The sequence below is a fragment of the Hipposideros armiger genome, unplaced genomic scaffold, assembly GCF_001890085.2.
Source record: "Hipposideros armiger isolate ML-2016 unplaced genomic scaffold, ASM189008v1 scaffold_254, whole genome shotgun sequence".
Classification (NCBI taxonomy): domain Eukaryota; kingdom Metazoa; phylum Chordata; class Mammalia; order Chiroptera; family Hipposideridae; genus Hipposideros; species Hipposideros armiger.
The window spans coordinates 2,164,330-2,186,774 of NW_017731604.1; the positions used below are offsets into that span (position 1 = coordinate 2,164,330).

Sequence of the window (22,445 nt, forward strand, 5' to 3'; positions counted from 1 at the left end):
TCCTTCCTTCCTTCCTTCCCTCCTTCCCTTCCTTCCCTTCTTTCCCTTCCTCTCTCTCTCTCTCTCTCTCTCTCTCTCTCTCTCTCTCTCTCTCTGTCTCTCTCTCCAAAAACCAACATCATAATGGGGATAAATAATTGTGAAAACAGACACTGTACACAAGCACTGTAAGGGAGTACAGCTGTTCCTACCCAGTCAATGGCAACACTGGAAAACAGGGCATCTTCAGCTGAAGAAGTAGTCACTGCACTTTCTTTTTCAGATTCTGTATGACAGACCCTGCAGATGCCACTTTCTCAAGGGAAAATATTGTTAAGCAGTCAGACTCTGATAATGAGCTTGACCTGAACCCAAATTGATGAATCTCAACTAAGTCCATACCTTGAGATAGGACATGTAAGAAAAAAAAATAATTTGGTCTAGTTAATATCAATGAGCATATATTTTCCCCATAAGTCTCTTGGTAAAATAAATATGGTTGAAGAAATATCTCTGAAGAAATATGCAGAAGAAATATGGTTGATGACAGAAGGTGAGTAAGAAAAAGCTCATTCTTGCCAATAGAATCCTGAATTTCCACCTGTGCCCCACTCTTAGATAATAAGGTACATTTTGTTCTTCAGAGCTTACTTATTCAGTTTGGTCTTTATCTAGGCCTCTTTCATCTTCTCCATCCACCTTAAAATTTTTTTCTGTTATCTCCATGACAGTCAATGGATAGGAAAAGAGGAGGACAAATAGTTCAGATTTCTGAGACATTCTAAGCCAAAGACTAGTGGGAAAGAGGTTAACTAATGGCTAAAAAAAAAGGAGACTTAGATTTTCCACTTTCTTCACATAGTTTAAAAAAATATATCATTACACTAGCCAGAATGATTTTTATCTCTTCTGAATTCCTTTAATTTTCAAGGCAGTAAAATGCAGTAGTGAAAAATTCTCAAGTCACTTCCGTTATTTCAATGTCACTTCCGTTATTTCAGTGTCACTTCCGTTATTTCCGAGCTTCATGTCCTTCAGCATTTCACCTCTCTAAACCTCGGTTCCTCATCATTCAAGAAAGTTATTCATAGTTTCTACTTTATAGAGTTGTTGGGATTATTAAATTAGATAAAATGAGATCGCACATATAAAATACTTATCATTGTGACTGACACCGAGTACAAAAGATTAAATAGTATCTGTTAATATTTTGAAACTTATGCTGACTTGGGAAATTAACTCCTATATGGCAGGCTTGTGAAAGATTCTATATTTATATCAGTTTCCAGATGAAATTAGATAATTTCTTATTTTCAGTCCCCTTCCAAGAGATCAACATTCAAGGAAGACCTTGAAAAAACATTTGTTAAATGAATGAATGAATAAATAAATATAGCCCTACTTTCCAGGTAGCTTTATGTATTAGTCAGGATGTCCCAGGTTGTGCTATGGAAACAAACAACTTCAAAATCTGATTGATTCAAAACCACAAAGGTTTATTATACCTTGCCCATGCAATATATCCAATTGCACATCAGAAGTAGAGGTTTTTTTTGTTTTTTTTTAACTGTAGCCATTTAGAGATGTAGGCTGGCAGATTAGCCATCATCTCAAACATTGCTGACTATTACACTGGAAAGAAAGCTCTGGGGGGTTTCACCCTAGCAATTAAGTGCTCCAGCTTAAAAAAAGACCAGCATCATTTCCATTCTCAAATCCTTGGCCAGAAATAAGTCACGTGCCCCACTGAACCAGAAGGGATCCAGGAAAGAAAATCTATGTGCCAGAAAGGGGAAAGTATCAGAAATATCTGGTGAATAGCATTAATAACTACCATACCTTGTAACTGTGACTAATGAATCTCTTCTCTCTCTTTAGACTCTGAGCACCCTGACCATATTGACCAGCAACACTTCTGGTATATACTACTGCACAGCTGTAAACAAGGTTGGCACTGATGAGAGAAGCATGCAATTCTATGTCTCAGGTAAATTCTGAACTGGAAAGAATAAAGCAGATAGGGCATGTCTTCCATGATGTAATTAGAGATGCATGGAAAATGTACTTTTTCTCATCCAGCTCAAATCTAGGCCTGCAAAGTTGTCCGAGAACCTATAATTGAAAACTCATTGAGTTTAAGGCAAAATCTTGCTGAAATGCAAATATCCTGGAAAAGGCAACACATTAAGTCAGTATTAGACATGAGCACCTTAGCCAGAATCTGATTGTTTCAACTTTCCTTTAGATTTTAGTGTAATTTATAGTATTCCCTGCTCCTTCATATCATGATCTAATTTGTTTCTTTCACTGACTGGTTAAAATTAAGTTGTAATCATTAATCTAGATGATAGATGATGAGAATAAAATCTCAGGAGTTGCTTTCTAAAATAGTGTTGAACTCATTAAGTAATTAATTATAATTTTAGTCATATTATGCACTTATGCTTTAAACAATGATGCTTTAATCATTCTTTAAAACTGAAAGCATTATAATTTATTGTTAATATTTTAAAAGTTTGAGACATAGATCAGTAATTTCTTAAGCCAATTGATTACCTATTCTTTTGTAGGGGCTTTAGAATCAGATGGGTCTTCCTGGGTTCAAACCTTGCCTTTGCTACTTTTGATTTTTTTTTTTTTGCTACTTTCTCATTGATTGTATGAACTTAAGCAAGTGGCTTAAGCTCTTTAACCTTCTGTTTTCTCATGTATACAGTGGAAATAATGCTACCCATTCCAGAGGGTTAGTGTATGAGGATTAAGTGAGACAGTATCTATGAAGTAGCTGACACATATTAAGTCCTTGATAAGGACTATTATGTATACATTCTCCAGCCATGAAAAATAATGAGAGAATGTATGTGGCCTGTGTAGTGAAGTACTTGGCAGAGTCATAGTAGGCAATCAACACATTGCATCCTCCTATCTTATTTGCTCCTAAGCAAATTAGGGGTAAACATAACAGAGTGAAGCCAAGAAGAAATAATGGGAGCAGGTCAGGCACCTGGATAGCCAGAATGCTTCATCAAACCAAGGTGGAGGGAAGGTTGTTGAATAGGAGAATGTGTTCTGAAATGAACTCGAAAGTGTTTCACATTTCTTGTTCACTGGTTAGTGATGTATGATGGTCACAGTGTAGTTAATCATACACGCAAAAACAAGTGAAACTTTAAGAATGAGAAGTGGTGAGCAGAACTAAGCTCTCTGGAGATTTTCACTTTTTAAGGCAACCTCACTGATAAATTGTCTTTTCTTGGAGATAGGGCTGAGGCTCCAGAGAAAATAGTAGGCTGTACCATGGATAACTAACCTTGACAAGTCAGGTGTGAAGAATTACCACAACTGAGCAATTTCATTCAGCTGAGAGCTTGTAAAACTTCAGGAGGGAAGTTGGAGACTTGAGCACAATGGATGATTTATTGGCATAAACAGCTGTTGCTGCAGATAGCTGCTGAGTTCCCAGTGGCTCATGGCTTTCCCAAAATAAGGATTTCTGGAGACATTCTGGAAACCTCAGATCAATGAGTCTGCCTTTCATACTCTGGAGACTGATGGATGCATTAATAATAATAATAATAATAATAATAATTATTATTATTATTATAACAGCTATGGCTAACATTCATTGAGCCCTTCCTATGTGCCAGGTACTGTGCTATATACTTTAAATGGTTTGAGCCTTTTTTTTTTTTTTTAGCTGAGCCATCCTGCTACCTGTTGGCAGCTCAGCGGCTGCTCAGCTCGGGCTGGACTCGAACCGCTGTTGCTCAGAGCTCAAACTGTTGAGCGAGCTCTTAACCAACTGAGCCACTCGGCCGGCCCTAAATGGTTTAATGCAACTAATTCTCACCACAATCTTATTAAGTGGACACTGTTATTTTACAGATAAAGTAACTGGAGTACAGATCAAATATAGCTAGAATGAAGTGGAGCTAGGTGGCATGGCTGCAGAGTCTATGCTTTTAACAACTTACTTAATCTTTGAGCTCACCAAAACACTGAGGCAACCTATACCATACAGAGAAATTTGACATGGCTTCTATAAAAAACCTCTTTCAAGACTGACACTGTAAACAAAAGTACCTTGATGGTCAGGGCAACAGCCCCACTGGCCTAGCTTCTGCACAAATATATCACTTTTCTCTTGAGATATTTACTCCCTGATAGCCACTGCTGCCACAATTCTGGCCTCAGAGGGATTCTGCTCCCCTGTTAATATTCAGGTCTAATGATGGAAAAGGGGTCATTTCCTTGATTCACTATAGCTCAGCTGGATCAAAGCAGAAATATTAAAATGTATTTTGTTGAAAGTTATGAAAAACTCAAGAAATATAACCTCCTAGGAGAGTGTCATAAAGCTGGACAACCTGGTTCATCTTCAGCTCATGATTCAGAGTTCCCTTTTTAGCTTACTCAAAGACAGTTTCTGTGTAGCAGAAAACAATTTGTATTTCTATCCCCAGAGAGTCTGTTTAGATCCTTAGACTCCTTGAAGCCTAGGACAAAGGCCCCCTTTCTAGCTTATTCTAGTAGTGTTCTCTGTTTTTGTTTCTGCTGATTTCTTGGATACTAAAATATTGCTCTTGAAAATAACATAATAACCATCCTTCAGGGGAGAACTTACCCATATAGGCCTCAGCAAGATGAACTTCTTAGAATTGTATGGTATAGCAAGCCACAGTATAATGTTCACACAGAAAGTGCACACACAGAAGGAGTCATTTCATTATTGTTCCTGATGTGGGAAATCAGGTCTGCCTAACGTCTGGGAATTATTTGAGAGGATACATGTAGCTAAGAAAGAAACATTGAGCATAATTCATTTAGACTTTCAGAAAGCCCTCTGTGTAGAAACTTTGAGAATGTTCCACCCTAGAGACAACATAAAAGGAATGAAGTCACAATGCTATTGGAAGAATGATTTATGTAAATGGAACAAAAGAAGACGTCCTCTGGTTGAGGATATATAAATAACAGTGTGTGCTCTGGGATTTGTTCTGAGACCAGTCTTCTTGATCTGAAAAGAGGGTTCACAGTGATAGTTTCCAAGCTTGCAGGTGATACTAAACATTTTTAGATAGTGCAAAGCTGAGCCAACAGGGAGACACTTCAGGATGATTTCAGGAGGCAATGGGTCCAGGAGCTAAAGACAGCAGTTTGGCCAGAGAATGGGTGAGGAGAGGGAAGAGCAGTTTAATTCCAAACCATCCTGGCCTCTTTCTTATTCTCTCCTTCAAGTCCTGTGTAAAAAGTAATAATAATAATAAGGTTGACAGGGAAGCCCTGTGCCTGTAGTTTTAATAGAAATTGCAAGCTGCAAGAGAGAGGGTGGGATTATGTCTCATAGTAAGCCTGGGGTCTGTGAGTAAACAGATGTCCCTGCTACCACATATACATGAGAGTGAGTCATTGAAAATGGAGGCAGCAAATTCAGTCTTTTCCATTTTTTTTTTCTGGACAGCAAATTCTCTCCTTTCTCAAGCCATGTAATAGCTGCATGGGAAACAGCTGGAATGAGCTGAGAAAGATTCAAGGAGGGATGTCTTAACAGAACAGCATGGGCTCCCAGTTTAGGAAAGGCTGGGGATGAGGAAGCTTGTGTATTCTGAATAAAACAGAATGACTTCTTAAAATCCCAAGCAGCACACTGCTCTCCCAGACACACATAATTCCTGCCCCTGTCCTGGATGCCCAGAAAAAGAGACTGTTTTGTGTCTTACTCTTTATCCAGAAAGACATAGAGGAATAAACAAATGTGCAGACACTTGGCACTCCTGACTGCCAAATGTCAAACATGGTAAGTGGTCCCCAAGGGAGATGGGACTGTTCAAGCAACTCACCCTACTTCTCAAACACCATCACCAATTATGCATCAAATATACTGAATTTGACTATAATTTCATTGCTCTAATTTCAGCTTCTTCCCCCACTCTCATTCTGTTCTCCATGGAAACAAGCTGGTGATTCAATTTCCAAGCACTCTTTCCTAGACTTTAAGATTGTTATGCACCCCAATCAGCTTTTCCCTAAGTAGCTCAGAGAAAAAGGCTGACTTTGTTTGTGCATCATCATCTTCATTACCAATGAATTCCCATCTAATTTATTCTGGGGGGATGGGGGGAATAGTGTGATGCTAGGTCATAGAAAAACTGTAGTCCAAGCCCAAAGGAGAATTATAAATGAGAAATTAGAAAACCAGTGATATAGTCTTGGCTCTATGGATAACCTTGTTGTGTGATCTTGGTAAATTACTTTCCTTCACTGGGATTCAGTTTTCCCACCTATAGTATGAGGGAAAAAAAAAACATTAGAGATAAGCTGATACAACTGCAATTCCATAACAGTGACCTTGGGAAAGGTCTTAAGATACAATGTGTGGGGCATAGGGAGAGAGAGGGAGATGGGAAGACTGGGAGGGGTGGGAGATGAGGAAGGAAAGGATCTCTGTTCTTGCTATTCCAGACTCTGGATGAAAATATGCCAGCTGTTACTTTGACATTTTGTGAATTTTCCATTTATGTAAATATTTGTGTGCATTCATTTGCACATTTCTGACATGTTTGTAGGACATCTGATCTGTTATTTCAGATCATTTTGCCCCTCCATTGCCTAGTCCAAACCAGAGGCAGCTGGACTGTCCCAATAGCTTTAGAAGCAGAAACCATGGAATGTAGAAGTTTTAAATTAAATCACTCATGCACAAAATCCCAGAAAAATAAGACATTATTATTATTATTATTATTATTATTATTTGAAAATACAGAATTAGCCAGGCAAAACCTTCTTTCTTCTGTCATTTTCTAAGATCGCCTCAGGGACCCAACCTAGGTGGCTGCCTTAACTGAGAAGAGGAACCTCAGATGAAGGTATAGGGGCTCTCAGGTCTCTTTCACATGATGGTGACTTCGTGGTTTTAGGGGAAATTTACCATATGTACAAGGAAATTTCCAGGACAGGGCATCCCTACTCTGATCCCAAGCAACCCAGAGCACAGTGTCAGCAAGGAGGACCTGTAAAGATTTGGCTTTACAAGTGTAATTGCAGACAGTTCCTACCAGCTCTTTGCTCTGTCCCCATTGGTAGATGGAGCCTTGGACTATCACAGTTTGCTGCAAACTGAGTTTCTTTCTTCTCTAGAAGGAATGACTCTTCCAAGCTCACATGCTTAAGTCCCAACATAACAGAGGGACTTTATTGTTGTCAAGTTGCTTCTTAGCCTGGAGAACTGATCTGAATAGGACCTTCCTGAGCAGATGGCATGAGAAAAATAATGGTCATATTCAAAACCTCTCTGCCAGAGAAGAGAGCATTGGAATGAAGTAGAATCGAACCCCTTCTAGTCTGTATTGTTCAGAATACAAAAAAGAGAATCCACAAGGATTCTCTGCCTGAGCCTAACAGTGGAGGTGGCATATGAGCTATTTATCTTCTCCAGCTATAATTAAACTGAGTATTAAAAACATAGGCATGTAAAAGATGAAGAGTGTAGTACAAACTCAAAATGGAGTCTCCAAACTCTCCTTTACCCTAAAGCTAAGCACTAATGGCATGAGTGGGGCTTTTCCCAAGTATAACTCAAGTCCCTGGAGAATTTTTATTTCCAAGCAAATTAGTGCTTTTTGAAAGGCTTCACCTCTGCCCCAACTCGCGGTTGTTGTTTTTAATAATTACAATCAAAAGCCATATGTCTACTAATTTATTTTCATTCACTGAGCTTCTCTGTAGTTTTTTATGGCCAATGACTGTAGGTTGAAATTTGTGCTTTTAAGGAATAAATAGCTAGTTTAAAGAGATTGAGCTGTTATAAGCTGATAATTTGGGCTCAGCTAACCTTTGGCCCCTGCCATGATTCATATCCAAGTTGTAGCAATGCTAAAACAAGTCCAAAAAAGCTGGAATTGAGATACCCAAAGCCCCTCAGCTGACTCTGGCAATTTTCCAAAAGCTTTGATGTATATAACCTCATTTATTTCCCATTTGTCAAAAAAATCAATGGCATTGTGGTTTTCAGATAGATTTGGGGTTTCTCAAGATATTCTGTGCTTCCCATATGCCTTAAATGGGGAGTTTTCTGGACAGCTTTTGACTTTACCAGAAGCAAATTACATGGGAGGGTATTTCCTAGAAAATTAAGTGCCAAAGAAATAGAGTGTAGAAAAGCTTTTGTTATTTGTCCCCTTTCAGTGTCATAGAATTGCATATTGTCAGAATCCTAAAGTTTCTTATAGATCACCTAGACCAACATTCCTCTTCCTTCTCCTAATGCTTCAATTGCAACCACAACACTTCCTCCAAGGATTCATTCAACTTTAACTTGAGCATCTTCAGTGATAGAGAACTTTTCCCCTGCTTCCTGAGTGAGCTTGCTGCTTCTTGGGGCATCTCTATTAGAAAGTTTGTTCTCATACTAAATTTGCTTCCACCCACTGAAGTCACAATGAAGCCTGTCTGCTTACTCTTCCTAGTAACAGACCTTCAAAGATATGAAGACAGAAACATCCAGATTTTAATCCCTTCATCTGGTCCCCATAAGTCATGATTTCTAGGGTGCACAACATATGAGAAAATAAGTATTTTATATGTATGAGTCACTGGAGACATCTATATTAGGCTGAGGTGGGAGAAATAAGGCAGTGACACATCCTCTGAAACATCAGGCTTCAAACCCATAAATTCATATAGCCATATAGGGTCAGGGAAAGAAAGAGAAGGGAGGGAAGCTAGAGGCTGAAATCCAGCCAGCAAAACTGGCCACCACTTCCTGTTAGGTTCACCAGTCAGGTCAATTTCAGTCACGCACGTAACAGAGCGATCTTCTTGGCTCTCCCCTAAAAAGCTTTAAATATCAATGTCTTAGTCAGTTTAGACTGTCATAATGAAATACCACAGACTGGATGGTTAAACAACAGAAATCTATTTCTCATAGTTATTGAACCCGGGGAAGTCCAATTAACATGCTGGCCAATTTGCTTTCCTGGTGAGGGCTGTTTCTGGCTTGCAGACAGTGGAGAGAGAGAAGGTTCTGTTCTCTCTTTCTCTTACAAGGACACTAATCTCATCATAATGGCTTTGCCCTAATGACCTCATATAAACCTCAAATTACCTCTCAAAGGTTCCACCTCCAAATAGCATCACCCTGGGGGTTGGTACCTCAAGATATGAATTGGGAGGCACAAAAATTCAGTCCATAATAATCAAGTATCTCATACATTCCAGTACTCAGTTCTTTGTTAGATAAGACATTATTAGCTTTAGAGGCTATAGCTGAAAGATATAGAATTGACATAGAATTCAGGGCTTTGTCTTTACCTATCGCAGTTTCAGACATGCATGAGAACTTTTGTCAGGAAGCATGACCCAGCCTGGCCTGAAGCATGGCTGTTTACCTTCATGAGACCCTCTGACCTTTGGGATCCTGACTGTATAATAGTTTTAAGTTTAGTAACCGTAACTGTGCTAAACTCATCTCCCAAAAGGCAGTCTCCAGGATCCCCATCAATATCTTGTTGTCAACTGCATTATAGAAAAGATGATCATTACATACAACATCTTAAAACATTGGTCAATGGTTGTTGAGTGTTCATAAAGTGGTTTGTAATAGCCGAGAAGGCATTCCTTACCTGAAGCAGTTTTATACTCTGAAGAGTCAAGACAAGCTAATGAGTGAGACAAGATGGATAACCATGAAAAAGACTCGGGGACATTTATGAGAATAAAAATACATTATGTAATAGTTTGCTCTACATTTTGAAGTACAGTCAATGAATATTATTTGCTCTCCTACTCTTCATAAGGTGTCTTCAAGCATCATACAAACCAACTGATAATAAAGAGAAACATGTAACGAATACCTCAAGGCATTATATATATAATATCAGATAGTGTTAGCACAGAAAAGGGAGTGGTCAGTTTGGGTAGGGGCAGCTCAAAGGGCTTCTAAAAGACTAGAACAGTGATGGATGAATAGGTATGATTTACAAAAACAGAGAGGTTGGGAATGGCATTTCAAGGGAAGAGGGTAGCCTGAGTAAAAGGTATACAGGTTGGAATTGATAAATCAATATTCATTCTACCAATATTTATTGAGCACCTGTGACATGGTAAGTACTTTGTTAGATGTTAGGGTTATCGCACTGACTAAAACTTGTGTGGTCCTTGTCTTCATGGAGTTTACATTACAATGATGGAAAGAAACAGTAAATAAATGAATAAATAAATAAATAGACACTTTGTACTTGTGATAAATGCATGAGAGAGAGAATAGTTAGGTAGAGAAAGGAAGCATACTTCACAGTGGATAGTCAGAGAAGACCTGAGGAGGTAACTTTTCACTTGGCCCTGAAAGATTACCAGAAGCCAATGTAATATAATTGTGGAATGTGGAACAACTGGGCATGTGAGAAAATAAGATTTATGGAGAAGCTGAATGACACAGTTGGTGAGGAAGAGTGGGGCCTTAGAAGGGCTTATGTTGAGGGAGGAATATAAATTTTATTTGGAGGCAGTGGAGAGTCATTGAGAGCTTTGGAGAGGGGTTTGATCAAAGTTATGGTTCAGGAGGATGAATGAGGAGGCTGATGGAGATTAGTTTGGATAATGGTGCGACTGGAGGAGAGCAACTCAGTTAGGGAAATATAATTGTCCATGAATGAGGGAATGACTGCCCAGACTAGGATAGCTGCATGGTGGAAACTGAGAGGAAGGGTGAAATGTAAGCTGTGGCAAAGCATCAGTTGATAGAACTTAGCAACTGATGGGAGGTAGGATGGGAAGGTGAGGGAGAGAGAAGAATCAAATATGATAGTGAGCTTTTAATCCTTGGTTATAGCAAAAATATGTCTTCCACCAGAGAAAAATTGAAAGGATGAGTTGGTCTGAGGGGAAATAATCAGAGGTTTTATTGAGTTATTGTTCACATGCTAGTGGGGTCCTCAAGTGGAAATGTCCAGTAGACAAGTGGCAATATGGCCTAAGAGTGGCCATAGAGAAAAACAATAACTCCAAATTGGGCATGTGATAATGGGAACAAAAAAATTCAGAGAAGGGGGAAATTATTTTGTATTCAGCATCACCTATACATGCCTGAATGGGTCTTCTGCATTAACAACTTGATGCTGGGATTCAGGGCTATGGAGGTTTACTACCGAGTGGGTTAGATAACAGGGGCATAGATTTTGAGAGCTGTCAGCTCAGTTGTTCAGACAGTCATATTTTTCAGTCAAGAACATCACTGCTGTGATTGATCAAGAGGGAGGCTTTATCAAGACAAACATTGGTACAAGGAATATTGAGCAAATCTTGGGGTGCTAGAAGCAAGTAGCCACAAGAAATGATAATACAATTGTATGACAAGTAGAATGTTTTAATAATTTAATTATATCTCAAAACTTTGACTGCAAGATAACATTCTATCATTTCTGACTCCCAGCACATACCCCACACCCAGCACATACCCCACACCCAGCACATACCCCACACACAAATACAATGAAATGATTAAAACCCTTAGGCCTGGATCAGCACCACCAGTTGCTCTTATCAAACAAGTAACCTCCCAGACTGTAGCCATTTCTGTTTAAAAGAAAGTGAGTGTAGAGTTGTGTGTGTGTGTGTGTGTGTATGTATGTGTGTGTGTAATGTTCTGATGTAAAAATTGATGTATCTCTTGGGGGTAAGAACATTGGTATGACAGTCAATTATTTCTTTATAATTTATATCAATTCTATTTGCAAAAAGGATTAAAAGTGTTTCTGCATGCTATCTTCCAAATCAAAATCTGGGTATCCAGAGTTTCATTTTAAAGTCCTCTCTTTTTTTTCCAGATCACATCTGTGGGAAACTGGTCAGTGTTACTATCTGGCTTCGAGCTGTTGTGCTACCTTTTTTATAGGGGAATTCACATTTAAGTGTATTTTCCTGTATGCATCATTTTTAATCTAATAAAAAGTATCTCTGGTGTAGGTTCCAAAATAAAAAAATTACCTGTGGAGAGGCAGCATGAAATGGCAAAGCTGCTAACTCATATCAGTAGACCTGGGGTTGCAGTCTTGTTTCTGCCATTTATTGGGTATATGTTTTGGTTTTTTTTTTTGTAAACTGTGGAATTAGGTTGCTGTTATTGTTAGTTTTGAAAATTAACATGAAGGAATTGCTGTGAAGGTTTGTAAGTTGGACAATACATATGTTAGTCATCTGTAATGGCAGACTTTCAGACTCTGATACTTCAGTGATAATATTGGGATGAGGAACTATTTGGCCTATTACATTATATCAGTCAAGAAGTTTCATTGTCTATCTTCTTCAAGTAAGTCTTCTCGGGCACTAATTCAGAGCTGTACTCAGTATGTGGCTAAAAGTGGCCTCTGCCATTGTTGGCATTTAGAATGAAACACAAGAAATGTTGGATTTCTACAACTGGGCACTTATCCTCAAGGGAGTATGGTTTGTCTCTGCAATGTGGCTTTCAGGACAAAAGAATAAAACATGTCGTTATATAGCAGTTTCTCTTGCCTAGTCATATTCACAGTGACATTTCTTCATCTTCACAGATGTGGCTGGCTTCATGGAGGCAGAACCCCTGGTCTCAGTGATCGAGGGCTATGATGCTCGGCTCATATGCAAGGCACCTAAATATATCTACAATCATCTTGCTTGGTTCAACCCCCTTGGAGAGAAGTTTCCTGTTACAGACACAGAAACCTTAAAAAATAACTACTCTATCTCATTGACACTGGTGATTAAGAATGTGACCCAGAAGGATAAAGGGCAGTACAAGTGCAAGGCTTGGGCCCAGAGAAACATCACCAAAATGATGCAACACAATACTCAGCTCTTAATTAGAGGTAGAATTGGAGTGATTTTTCTCATAACTTCTTAGCATTTAAGCCAACTGCTGGGTGGGCTGTGGAACCAGAATAGGGCTCTTGTTCTGTATTACTTATAGGCTAGGCCAGTCAATCATGTGTTTCCTGAAGCCTTTTGGAGATATTCCAAGGAAAGGATCTCTAATGAATTGTATTGTCTGTCAAGCAGATGATAGAAACATTTGGAAAACGAACTTTTTGATCCTTCTAATACAAAGACCCTTCAGAAGCCACTTTTATTGATTGAAGTTGCTAAGGGTGACCTTACTAAGTGTGAGAATTAAAGAATAACTTGAAGGACACAAAAAGTAAACCACTACACACTTTACCCATATAGTAGATTTTTATCCCTGTCCACCCTATCTTTTCCTGAATATGGTAACACTTAACCATCCAAATGTCTGATTAAATATGAGGGGTGAGGCAAAGATTAAATGCCACATTTGTGACACCCTGCCTCAAAATCTGGTCTTCTTTTACCCTGGTCTCTACAGAAAAAGTGGCTCCATTCATTATTGAGAACCTCACCAATATCGAGGTCAACAGCAGTGGCAAGATTTTGCTGGATTGCAAAGTGAATGGAACCCCATGGCCTGAGATCCACTGGTTGAAAAATGGAGTTCCTGTTCTCCCTGCTTCAGGTGAGTCTGAAAACATTGTATAGTTATTTCCAAGTCTGAGGACCAATTAGGGGGGCTTGGACTGGTGTAACTCCTTACAGAATACTTGACTTTGAAACTCTTCCAAGATTGATTTAATGAGATGGGGGCTTCAAATGTTCTAAGGCTGGCCTTCAGGGATGACACCTCAGATACTAATGACAGGGGCATTGTCGATGCAGGAATCTTCTTTGAGAACAACACCCTTATTATTGAGCGAGCCAAAAAAGAAGATGAGGGCTTGTATCTGTGCAAAGCAACCAATGAATTGGGGGAAGTCAGCACAGCAGCTTTTATAACTGTGGAAGGTAAGTTGGAAATTCCTGGCTACGCTGGTCATCAATCAGTCATGGAACTCAGGAAAAAAAGTGCGTTTGGTGATAGGGGCACAGTGTGGACGGACAATGAGGAAGATAAGCATGGGTGTACGCACAAGTATTGTCCTTAATATATCCACTTTCAATGGGAAGGTGTGTGGAATAGTAAGATTTCGAAAACCTGAGTTCACATCCCAATACTTGTGAACTTGATGGGATCTTGGAAAGTCATTTAACCTTTCTGGGTCTCAGATTTCTCATTTCTGAAAGGAGAATAACAACAGCTGTACTCTGTCTTTCAGAGGTGATACAAATGAAGGCCAAGACATGGGAATGCTTTACAAAATATAAAGTATCAATTGAGAGCACTCCCTTTTGGTTGGTTGGAAAATATTGGGTGGCATTTGGAAATATGAACATAGAATGTTAGACCTTTGATCACCTTTCATTGTAAATATGAAGCCCAAAGAGAATAAGACACTTGTTGAAGTTTGTGGAAAGGTCTTTTAACTGCAGTGTCCTATGCTACTATGATGATTATTTGACTGTTAAGGGCAAAGCTGTGTTGTTCAAAGAAATGTTACTCGTTGAAATACCGTCTTGGCCTCACTACAGCCATTTGAACATTCAGCTATACTCGTCTACGGCATATCAGGCAAACCATATAAGCTGATTTAACAATCTGTCCTCCCAGTGGTCTGAGATAATCTACAGAGTCTGTACTATAAAAAACAGGAAATTATAATAATACAAGTAAGATAGCTAAAATAAGTTACCTGCCATGTATTGTGCTACTTTCACTTTTCATTATCTCATTTAATCCTCTCGATAACTCTATGTTGTATTTCATTATTCCCATTTTTAGATGGGGAAACTGAGTCACAAAGAGGTTAATAACTTGCCTAAAGTCATGCAGCTAGTAAGTGGTAGAGCCAAAGCCAGGATTTGAACACAGGCAATTTTGTGCTACAGATGACATATATATATATATATATATAATCTCCATACCCAATATGTTTTCAACTCATCTTTTGAGTCACCTAGAACAATTATCAGGAATGTTTTTTCTCTAAGTCTCAGTAGGCAATGCCCACACACCATAAAAATTTCACACATGCATAAACACAATTTGGCACTTGGTGACATTACTCCTTTAGAAATAAAATGTGCTTTGTAAAAGGCAGTACTTTTCTCTTGTTTCTTCTCAGTCTCTGCAGTGAACTAACTCATTTTCCTTTTAATAAATTCTGACTTTTTACAGGCTCTGAAGAGAAATCCAATATTGAAGTCATCATTCTTGTTTGTACTGGCCTTGCAGCTACCCTTTTCTGGCTTCTTCTTACCTTGGTCATTCGCAAACTCCGAAAGGTAAGGGAGAAAAGGTACTTTAGGGCCTTGGGGCTGGTGTATTCTGCAGTTTAGATGGTTTTAAGGTTGAACCTGGTATATGTTTTGTCTTGGATCAATCTCTTGAAAGATGGTAATATTTATCCAGGCAACAGAGAATGTGTCCAAGCAGTGTGTGTGTGTGCGCGCGTGCGCGCGTGTGTGTGTGTGTGTGTGTGTGTGTGTGTGTGTGTCTGTGTGTGTTGGAGACTAAAATGTAATGGAGTTTTTACTTCCTGCCTCCTAAAACATTGGGAACTGATACAAGAACACATCTACCCACTCAGATTCCATCTTCAATTTTTAGATAGTACAGCTAATGCTGTCAAGTATCATTTTTAGAGGATTTTGTAATGTATCAGCTGAGTTGGTGGCTAATATTCATACTTATAACTATACAAATGTTATATCTAATAATGTGATATATTTTCATAGAATGTGGATGAACATATAGTTACCACAGCTAAAGTCCTACTAAGTGATAAATGGGCTTTTAGTTACTTTTGTTTACAAGGCTACTTGTTTTTCTTTTAAGATTTTTATTGGGGAATTGGGGGGATGGGAACAGCACTGGGGAATTGGGGGAAGGGGAACAGACAAGTTGCTGTCCTTTTGTTCTTCAGTCTAGTTGTGGAGGACGTTGCTTCACTGGCCCAAGTTGGCACCATCATTGCGCTCTTCCTGGGCGAGGCACATCAGTCACTGGCTTCTGGACGGCCGCTCACTGCGGCTGCTGGCCGCTCACGCTGGCTGCTGGCTACACACGGTAGCCCGTGGCAACCCACTGCCATAGGGGCTGCAGCCTACGCCGTCGCCGGCGACTCCCGGAAGCCCAGCTCCAGGTTGGGCTGTTGTTCAGCATCTTAGCTGTAGAGGGCAGTATCACTGGCTCTCATATGTGGGATCCGAACCGGGGCCCTCTGGCGTCCCAAGCCAGCTCTTAACCAATGCACCACTCGGCCGGCCCAAGGCTACTTGTTTTTAAAAACATTTTTTTTTGTGTTAAATACTCCATTTTATAAAAGTTAAATTATTAGAGGGAAAATGAATGTCAACTTAGGCACAATCTCCTTTTGCTGAGCAATGAAGCAAGTAATTGACAGGAAGACAAAATTAGGCATGTCATTACAAATGAAATGTGTCAACAAGTCTTCTAGGTCAAGCTAATGGACAGCTGTAGTAGATATTCCAAGGGTGTCGTGGAGCTCCAAGTTTTCCTGATAGTTAAGCCACTGGGTCCTATCTCAGCCTCAAGCCATGCCAGCTGTCACAGGTCCTTTTCTTTCTTTAGACTCCAGGGACTCAGATTTCTTTTCTCAAATGATGCCACCTACTTTACCCTATTTCACAGACTCCCCTTGAGGCTGGTTACAGAATTGGCCAATCTTATTGGTTTCTCTTTCTTTGCTAACATTGAACACAAGAACCACATCTTTTTTATTTAAAAGGATTTCAATGCTATTACAAAAAAGAAATAGAAAAGCCAAAAATTAGTGCAGGGATGGGAGAGGTGGTTGATAAAACGTCCTGCATCTTAATAAAGATCTCCTAGATATTAGCTCTAGTCTGGGATCCCTTATTCCACATGTCTTCCTGATTTTCTTCTTTATTAATAAAGTTAGAAGTTAACAAATCTTCTCTTCTTCCTAGAACAGCCCTCTGCTTCTCTTTCATCCACATCCTGACATAAGGATGCATCTAGGATGAAGATAAAGGTTGGAAGTAAAAGGTTGTGTCTTAGCATCAAGTTGGTCATTTTTATCTCAGGGGGATTCTACATGGATGATGTCCATCCTGGTCACAGGAAAAGCGACTCAAGGCCATCATTTACCATTTGGTCTCCACACTGAAGTTTGGAGTTTCCTTGTCTTTCTTAATCACAGGATCAGTCGATGTTTGATGTGCCTCAGGCTGTGGTCATTTTTGAAGCCAGAGTCATTATCCCCCAGCACGCACATATTTCTTCTGCTCCTAACTTAGAGTGTGATTTTCAGCAAATTCTTTTACCTCTCTGGTCTTCTCTTTTTTCATCTGTAAAATCATGGGATTGGACTAGAGTCGTGTTTTCAAACTGGTGTTTTGTGTTTTTATTTTTCATTTTTTGTTTTGTTTTTTTACAGAGGCCATCAGTGAAAAGTACATTTTCTGTCATGATCCAGTATATAACTGAGTCAGGAGTTTTATTAAAAATTACTTCTGCATGTAATACTCTTATATTTTCTTTCTTTTTCTTTTTTTAAATGCTGACTGTGAACTTCTGTATTTTTCTACCAAATGATAAGCCATAATCCAATGTTTGAAAGCACTAGACAACACTTATCACTAGTTACAATGTCCTACAATTCCAGTTTTCTAACTCTTTCTTCTTTAACTGAAATTGAATCTTCTCTATATTGAGAGAGCAATCTACACTGGAAAACTTAGGGCTGGGACTTGGAGGTTTTGTAATGTTCAGCTATACTTATCTTGGAGAGAGAGAAATGATCCACTTGGCTCACTTCCTCTAGGGCTGTCACATTAGTAATAACATCAGTAACTTACACCAACTGAGGCTTAAAGAACCTAGCCTCAAGCCTTAGCCAGCTTTCATGCCTTCTTAAGGAATGAGAGAAAAGTGACTGACAGCAAAGGCTGCTCTTGGAACCAGAGAATGAGGAAACAAAAAAAAAGGATGCTGAAGCTCAACTAGAGCAGTATTTCTAAGACCAAATAGAAAGCATACCAGGAAAATGTCTAAATTCTGTGCCATTGATTCCAGGAGTGAAAAAGTAGGAAGGAAGTCCTGACTAGAGTAGAAATAATAGTCCCAAAGAAGATGATGAGAGATGAAGGAAGGCAGGGCCAAGAGTTGGTTGAGAATAATGACCTTTGATTCTCTTACTTTATGGGTAAAAAGCCTGAAAGGAGGAAGTGATTTGCCTTAGGTCATAAATGCCTTAATGGCAAACCCAGAATGAGAACACATATCTAGCTATTGATTTTTGTTTAATGAAAGTAAGTAAATGGGTAATAATAATGCTTCATTGTGTTTGAAAATCTAGGAAATCCCAATATATGAAGGAAACAAAAACCCATAATAGCATTCACAGACAACCAATAATAAATTTTGTTGGATTTCCATCCTTTTTTTTAAATTGTGGATTTTGAGAACATTGAGGTCATATTCTATATTGCATTTTTGTATGTAATATTAATCCAGTATAATATAATATTTTACCATTTTACTCACTGAAAACATCATTTTAATAGCTGCAGAATAGATCTAAAAACCAACTGAACATGTAAGTCATTCCCAGTTTCTTACTAATAGAAATAACTATGATGAATATCTTTGGACATAAAGCTTTCTTCTGGATATTTTATTATGAAAATTTTAAAGTAGAGAAAAGTTAAAATAATTGTAAGTAAACACCCATATACCCACTACCTAGATTCTAGAATTAATATTTTTCTGTATTTGCTTTATCACTTATCTACTTTTCTATCAATTTTCCTATTTATCCATCAACACATCTTATTTTTTGATGCAGTACAAACCAAGTTGCAGACAGTATATTTTACCTTTTAATATTTAAGCATGTATATTATTAACAAGAGTTTTATTTACATAACATTCTTTCTTTAAGTGAAATTTACATAGGTAAATGCATAAAACATAGGTATACCATTTGATGAGTTTTAATACATGCATACACCTCGTGTTACCCCAATTTATATAAAGGTACAGAATATTACCATCACCCCAGAGAGTTCCAACATGAAGGCAGTCCCCATTCCTATCTCCATCCCCACAGAAGGAAGTGCAGTTTTAAATTTTTTCACTGGAGATTTGTTTTGTCCATTATAGAAATTCATAAAAATAGAATCAAAGAGTATATTAGATTTCCTCCACTTAGCATAATGTTTTGAGATTTGTCCATGTTGTTATATGTATTTTATTCTTTTTAATTGTTTATTCTTTTTTATTGCTGAGTAATAAATGTCAAATACATGTCATTGTATAAATATAACAGAGTTTGTATAGCCACTCCCTTGCTAATGGACCCCTGGGCTGTCTCCATTTTGGAACTATTATTAATAAAGTGCTGTGAACATTCTACCAAGAGTACCTTGTGGACCTACATAGGCTATTATTTCACTTGGAAAAATATATAGAAGTGAAATATATGTGTCATAGGAAAGGTATAGGCTTAGTTTTTTTTTAATGCCCAGAAATATTTCCAAGTGATGTGCCATTTTATAATTTTGCCAACAATGTACAAAGCCTAGTTGATCCACATCCTCACCAACAGTTGATGTCAAGCTGTTTTTATTTTTACATTCAGTATTGTTTTATATTAATGTCAGGTGTACAGCATAGTGGTTAGACATTTATATAATCTAAGTAGCTATCCTCCTGATTAGTCTAGTACCCACCTGGCACTATACATAGTTATTACCATATTATTGACTATATGTGTATTCCCTGTGCTTTACATTCACATGACTATTTTGTAACTACAAATTTGAATGCCCTTAACCTTTTTTACCATGCCCTTCAAGCCCCTCTCATCTATCACCCTGACAAATCTAGTACCCATCTGCCATCATACATAGTTATTATGGTATTATTGACTATATTTCTTATGCTGTACTCTACATCTCCATGATGGCTTTTTAACAACCAATTTGTGCTTTTTAATCCCTTCCCCTTGTACAGCCCCCCAACCTCTCTTCCATCTGGCAACCATCAAAATGTTCTCTGTATCTATGAATTTGTTTCTGTTTTGTTTGTTTGTTTGCTTTCTTCTTCTTGTTTCCACATATAAACAAAATCATATTGCATCTGTCTTTCTTTCTCTGAAATAGTCCACTCAGCACAACACCCTCCAGGTCCATCCATGCCGCCACAGATGGCAAGAACCCAATCCCTTCCATGGCCCAGCAATTTTCCACTGTATATATGTACCGCCTACTCTTTATCCATTAACCCATCAATGGAAAACCAAGCTGCCTCCACATCTTTTCCATTGCAAACAGTGCTGCAATGAACATGTGGATGCACAGGTCCCCTTGAAGTAGCATTTTCAGTATCTTTGGGTAAATACACAGAAGTGGGATTACTGAGTCCTTTGTCTCTTGTTGTAGCTTTTGTTTAAAGTCTATTTTGTCTAGTATAAGTATTGCTACTGCAGCTTTTTTGTTTGTTTGTTTGTTTCCATTTTCATGAATTATCTTTATCCCATCTGTTTACTTTCAATCTGTGTGTGTGTTTTTCGAACTGAAATGAGTCTCTTGTAGGCAGCATATGTGTGTTGTTTTCTTATCCATTCAGCCACCCTATCTTTTGATTGGAGCATTTAATCCATTTATATTTACAGTAATTATTGATAGATATACAGTTATTGCCATTTCATTATTTATACTTTTGCTTTTTTGCATCTTCAATGTCGTTATAACATTACTTATATTATTAGTTTGGTAATAATAAACTTCTTTAGTGTTTTCTTGTCTGGGAAGCTCTTTATCTGTGCTTTGATTCTAAATGATAGCTTTGCTGGGTAGAGTAATCTTGGTTGTATTCATCACTGAATATTTCATGCCACTCCCTTCTGGCCTGCAAAGCTTCTGTTGAGAAATCAGCTGGTAGTCTTATGGGAGCTCCCTTGTAGTTAACTAACTGCTTTTCTCGTACTGTTTTTAAGATTCCACCTTTGTATTTAAGCTTTCACGTTTTAATTATGATGTGTCTTGGTATGGGCCTCTTTGGGTTCATCTTCTTTGGGACACTCTGCATCGCCTGGACTTGTTTATGTTTTTCTCCAGCTTAGGGAAGTTTTCTGTCATTATTTCTTCAAATAGTCTTTCAATCCCTTATTCTCTCTCCTCTCCTTCTGGTACCCCTATGATGAATGTTGGTATGCTTGATGTTGTCCCAGAGGCCCCTAAACTCTCCTCATTATTTTTGGATTCTTTTTTCATTTTGCTGTTCTGATTGAGTGTTTTCTACTACTTTATCTTCTAAATCACTGATCCAGTCTTCTGCTTCATCTGATCTACTGTTGATTCCCTCTAATGTATTCTTCATTTCAGTTATCATAGTCTTTATTTCTGATTGGTTCTTTTTTATGTTTTCTATCTCCATTTTTATGTTTCCTATCTCTTTGCTGAAGTTCTCCCTGAGATCATTGAGCATTCTTAAAACCAGTGTTTTGAACTCTCCATCTGGTAGATTGCTTGTCTTCATTTTCTTTAGTTTTTTGTTTTTTTCTAGCATTTTGTTTGGTTCGTCTACTTCAGTCATGTTTCTTTGGCTGCACCCTGTGGTTGTTTCTATGTATTGGGTAGGGCTGTTAAGTCTCCCAGTCTTGTTAGAGCGGCCTTATGTAGTAGGTGTCCTGTGGGGCTCAGTGGCAAAGTCTCTCTGGTCACCTGAGCTGGGTGCTCCAGGTGTGTCATTTGTGTGGGTTGTGTGTGCCCTCCTGTTGTAGTTGATTGCTGTTGGCACATCAGTGGGTGGTTTGATCCCAAGCTGACTAACTGAAATATTGGCAAGGAACACAGTGTGTGAGTTTTTACATGGTTGCTGACCCCAGGGAACAAGATTTTCCCCAGTTGCCTCTGGTGCCTGTCAATCCACGCTTTGGGTGTGCCACTTGTGGGGCTATTTGGATGGTGCTCTGTTGTGGCCTGTAGCCTGCTACCAGATATGTTGTTTCTGGAAACACTTTGGAGAGGCTTTTGTTCAAGGCAATGTCAGTCACTGCCTGTGACCATCCTGGGGCTGCCTTTTAGGATCTACAAAGTGATCCATGGTTGGTTACTGTCTGTGCTGGACCTGGAGTTGCCTGGAAGAGGCCACACTGCAAACCAGGGCCAGCTGTTACCAGTACCATGCCTGGGGAAGCTCAACAGGAGGCCCAGGGCACCCTTAGGCATGCCTCTACCTGCTGGTTGCCCATAAGGCTAAACCCCTGAAAGAGTCCTCGGGTGGTATGCAAGTTCGATGAGGCAGGATCTCAAGAAGTAATGATGCTGGGGTGAATGGTATTCACCAGGTTAATGTAGATTCAGATTTGGTGCCAGTGCAAAGCCTGGGGCCACTTAACAAAAGGCATAGCACACCAAGACAAATTGCGGCCTGCCTAGGACCCCTGACCCCCAAGAGTTATCTAAGAAATACTGCAGCACTGGCCCTGCTGGCTATCTGCTGCTGAAAGAGTCTTCTAACTCTGATGGTTTTCAATTCTAGATGTTTTGGG

At 38.8% G+C, this 22,445-nt stretch overlaps 1 protein-coding gene across 1 annotated transcript in view; it reads left to right on the top strand.

Annotated features, from left to right (window-relative positions):
- The window catches only part of LOC109390085 (vascular endothelial growth factor receptor kdr-like), a 286,991-nt gene that overhangs the window by 180,441 nt on the left and 84,105 nt on the right, over window positions 1-22,445 (top strand). Inside the window, exons 13-17 of the mRNA XM_019656126.1 lie at window positions 1,858-1,966; window positions 12,528-12,821; window positions 13,337-13,483; window positions 13,684-13,809; window positions 15,080-15,186. Of these exons, the coding sequence (XP_019511671.1) occupies window positions 1,858-1,966; window positions 12,528-12,821; window positions 13,337-13,483; window positions 13,684-13,809; window positions 15,080-15,186 (783 nt within the window). The remainder of the gene's footprint in view (window positions 1-1,857; window positions 1,967-12,527; window positions 12,822-13,336; window positions 13,484-13,683; window positions 13,810-15,079; window positions 15,187-22,445) is intronic.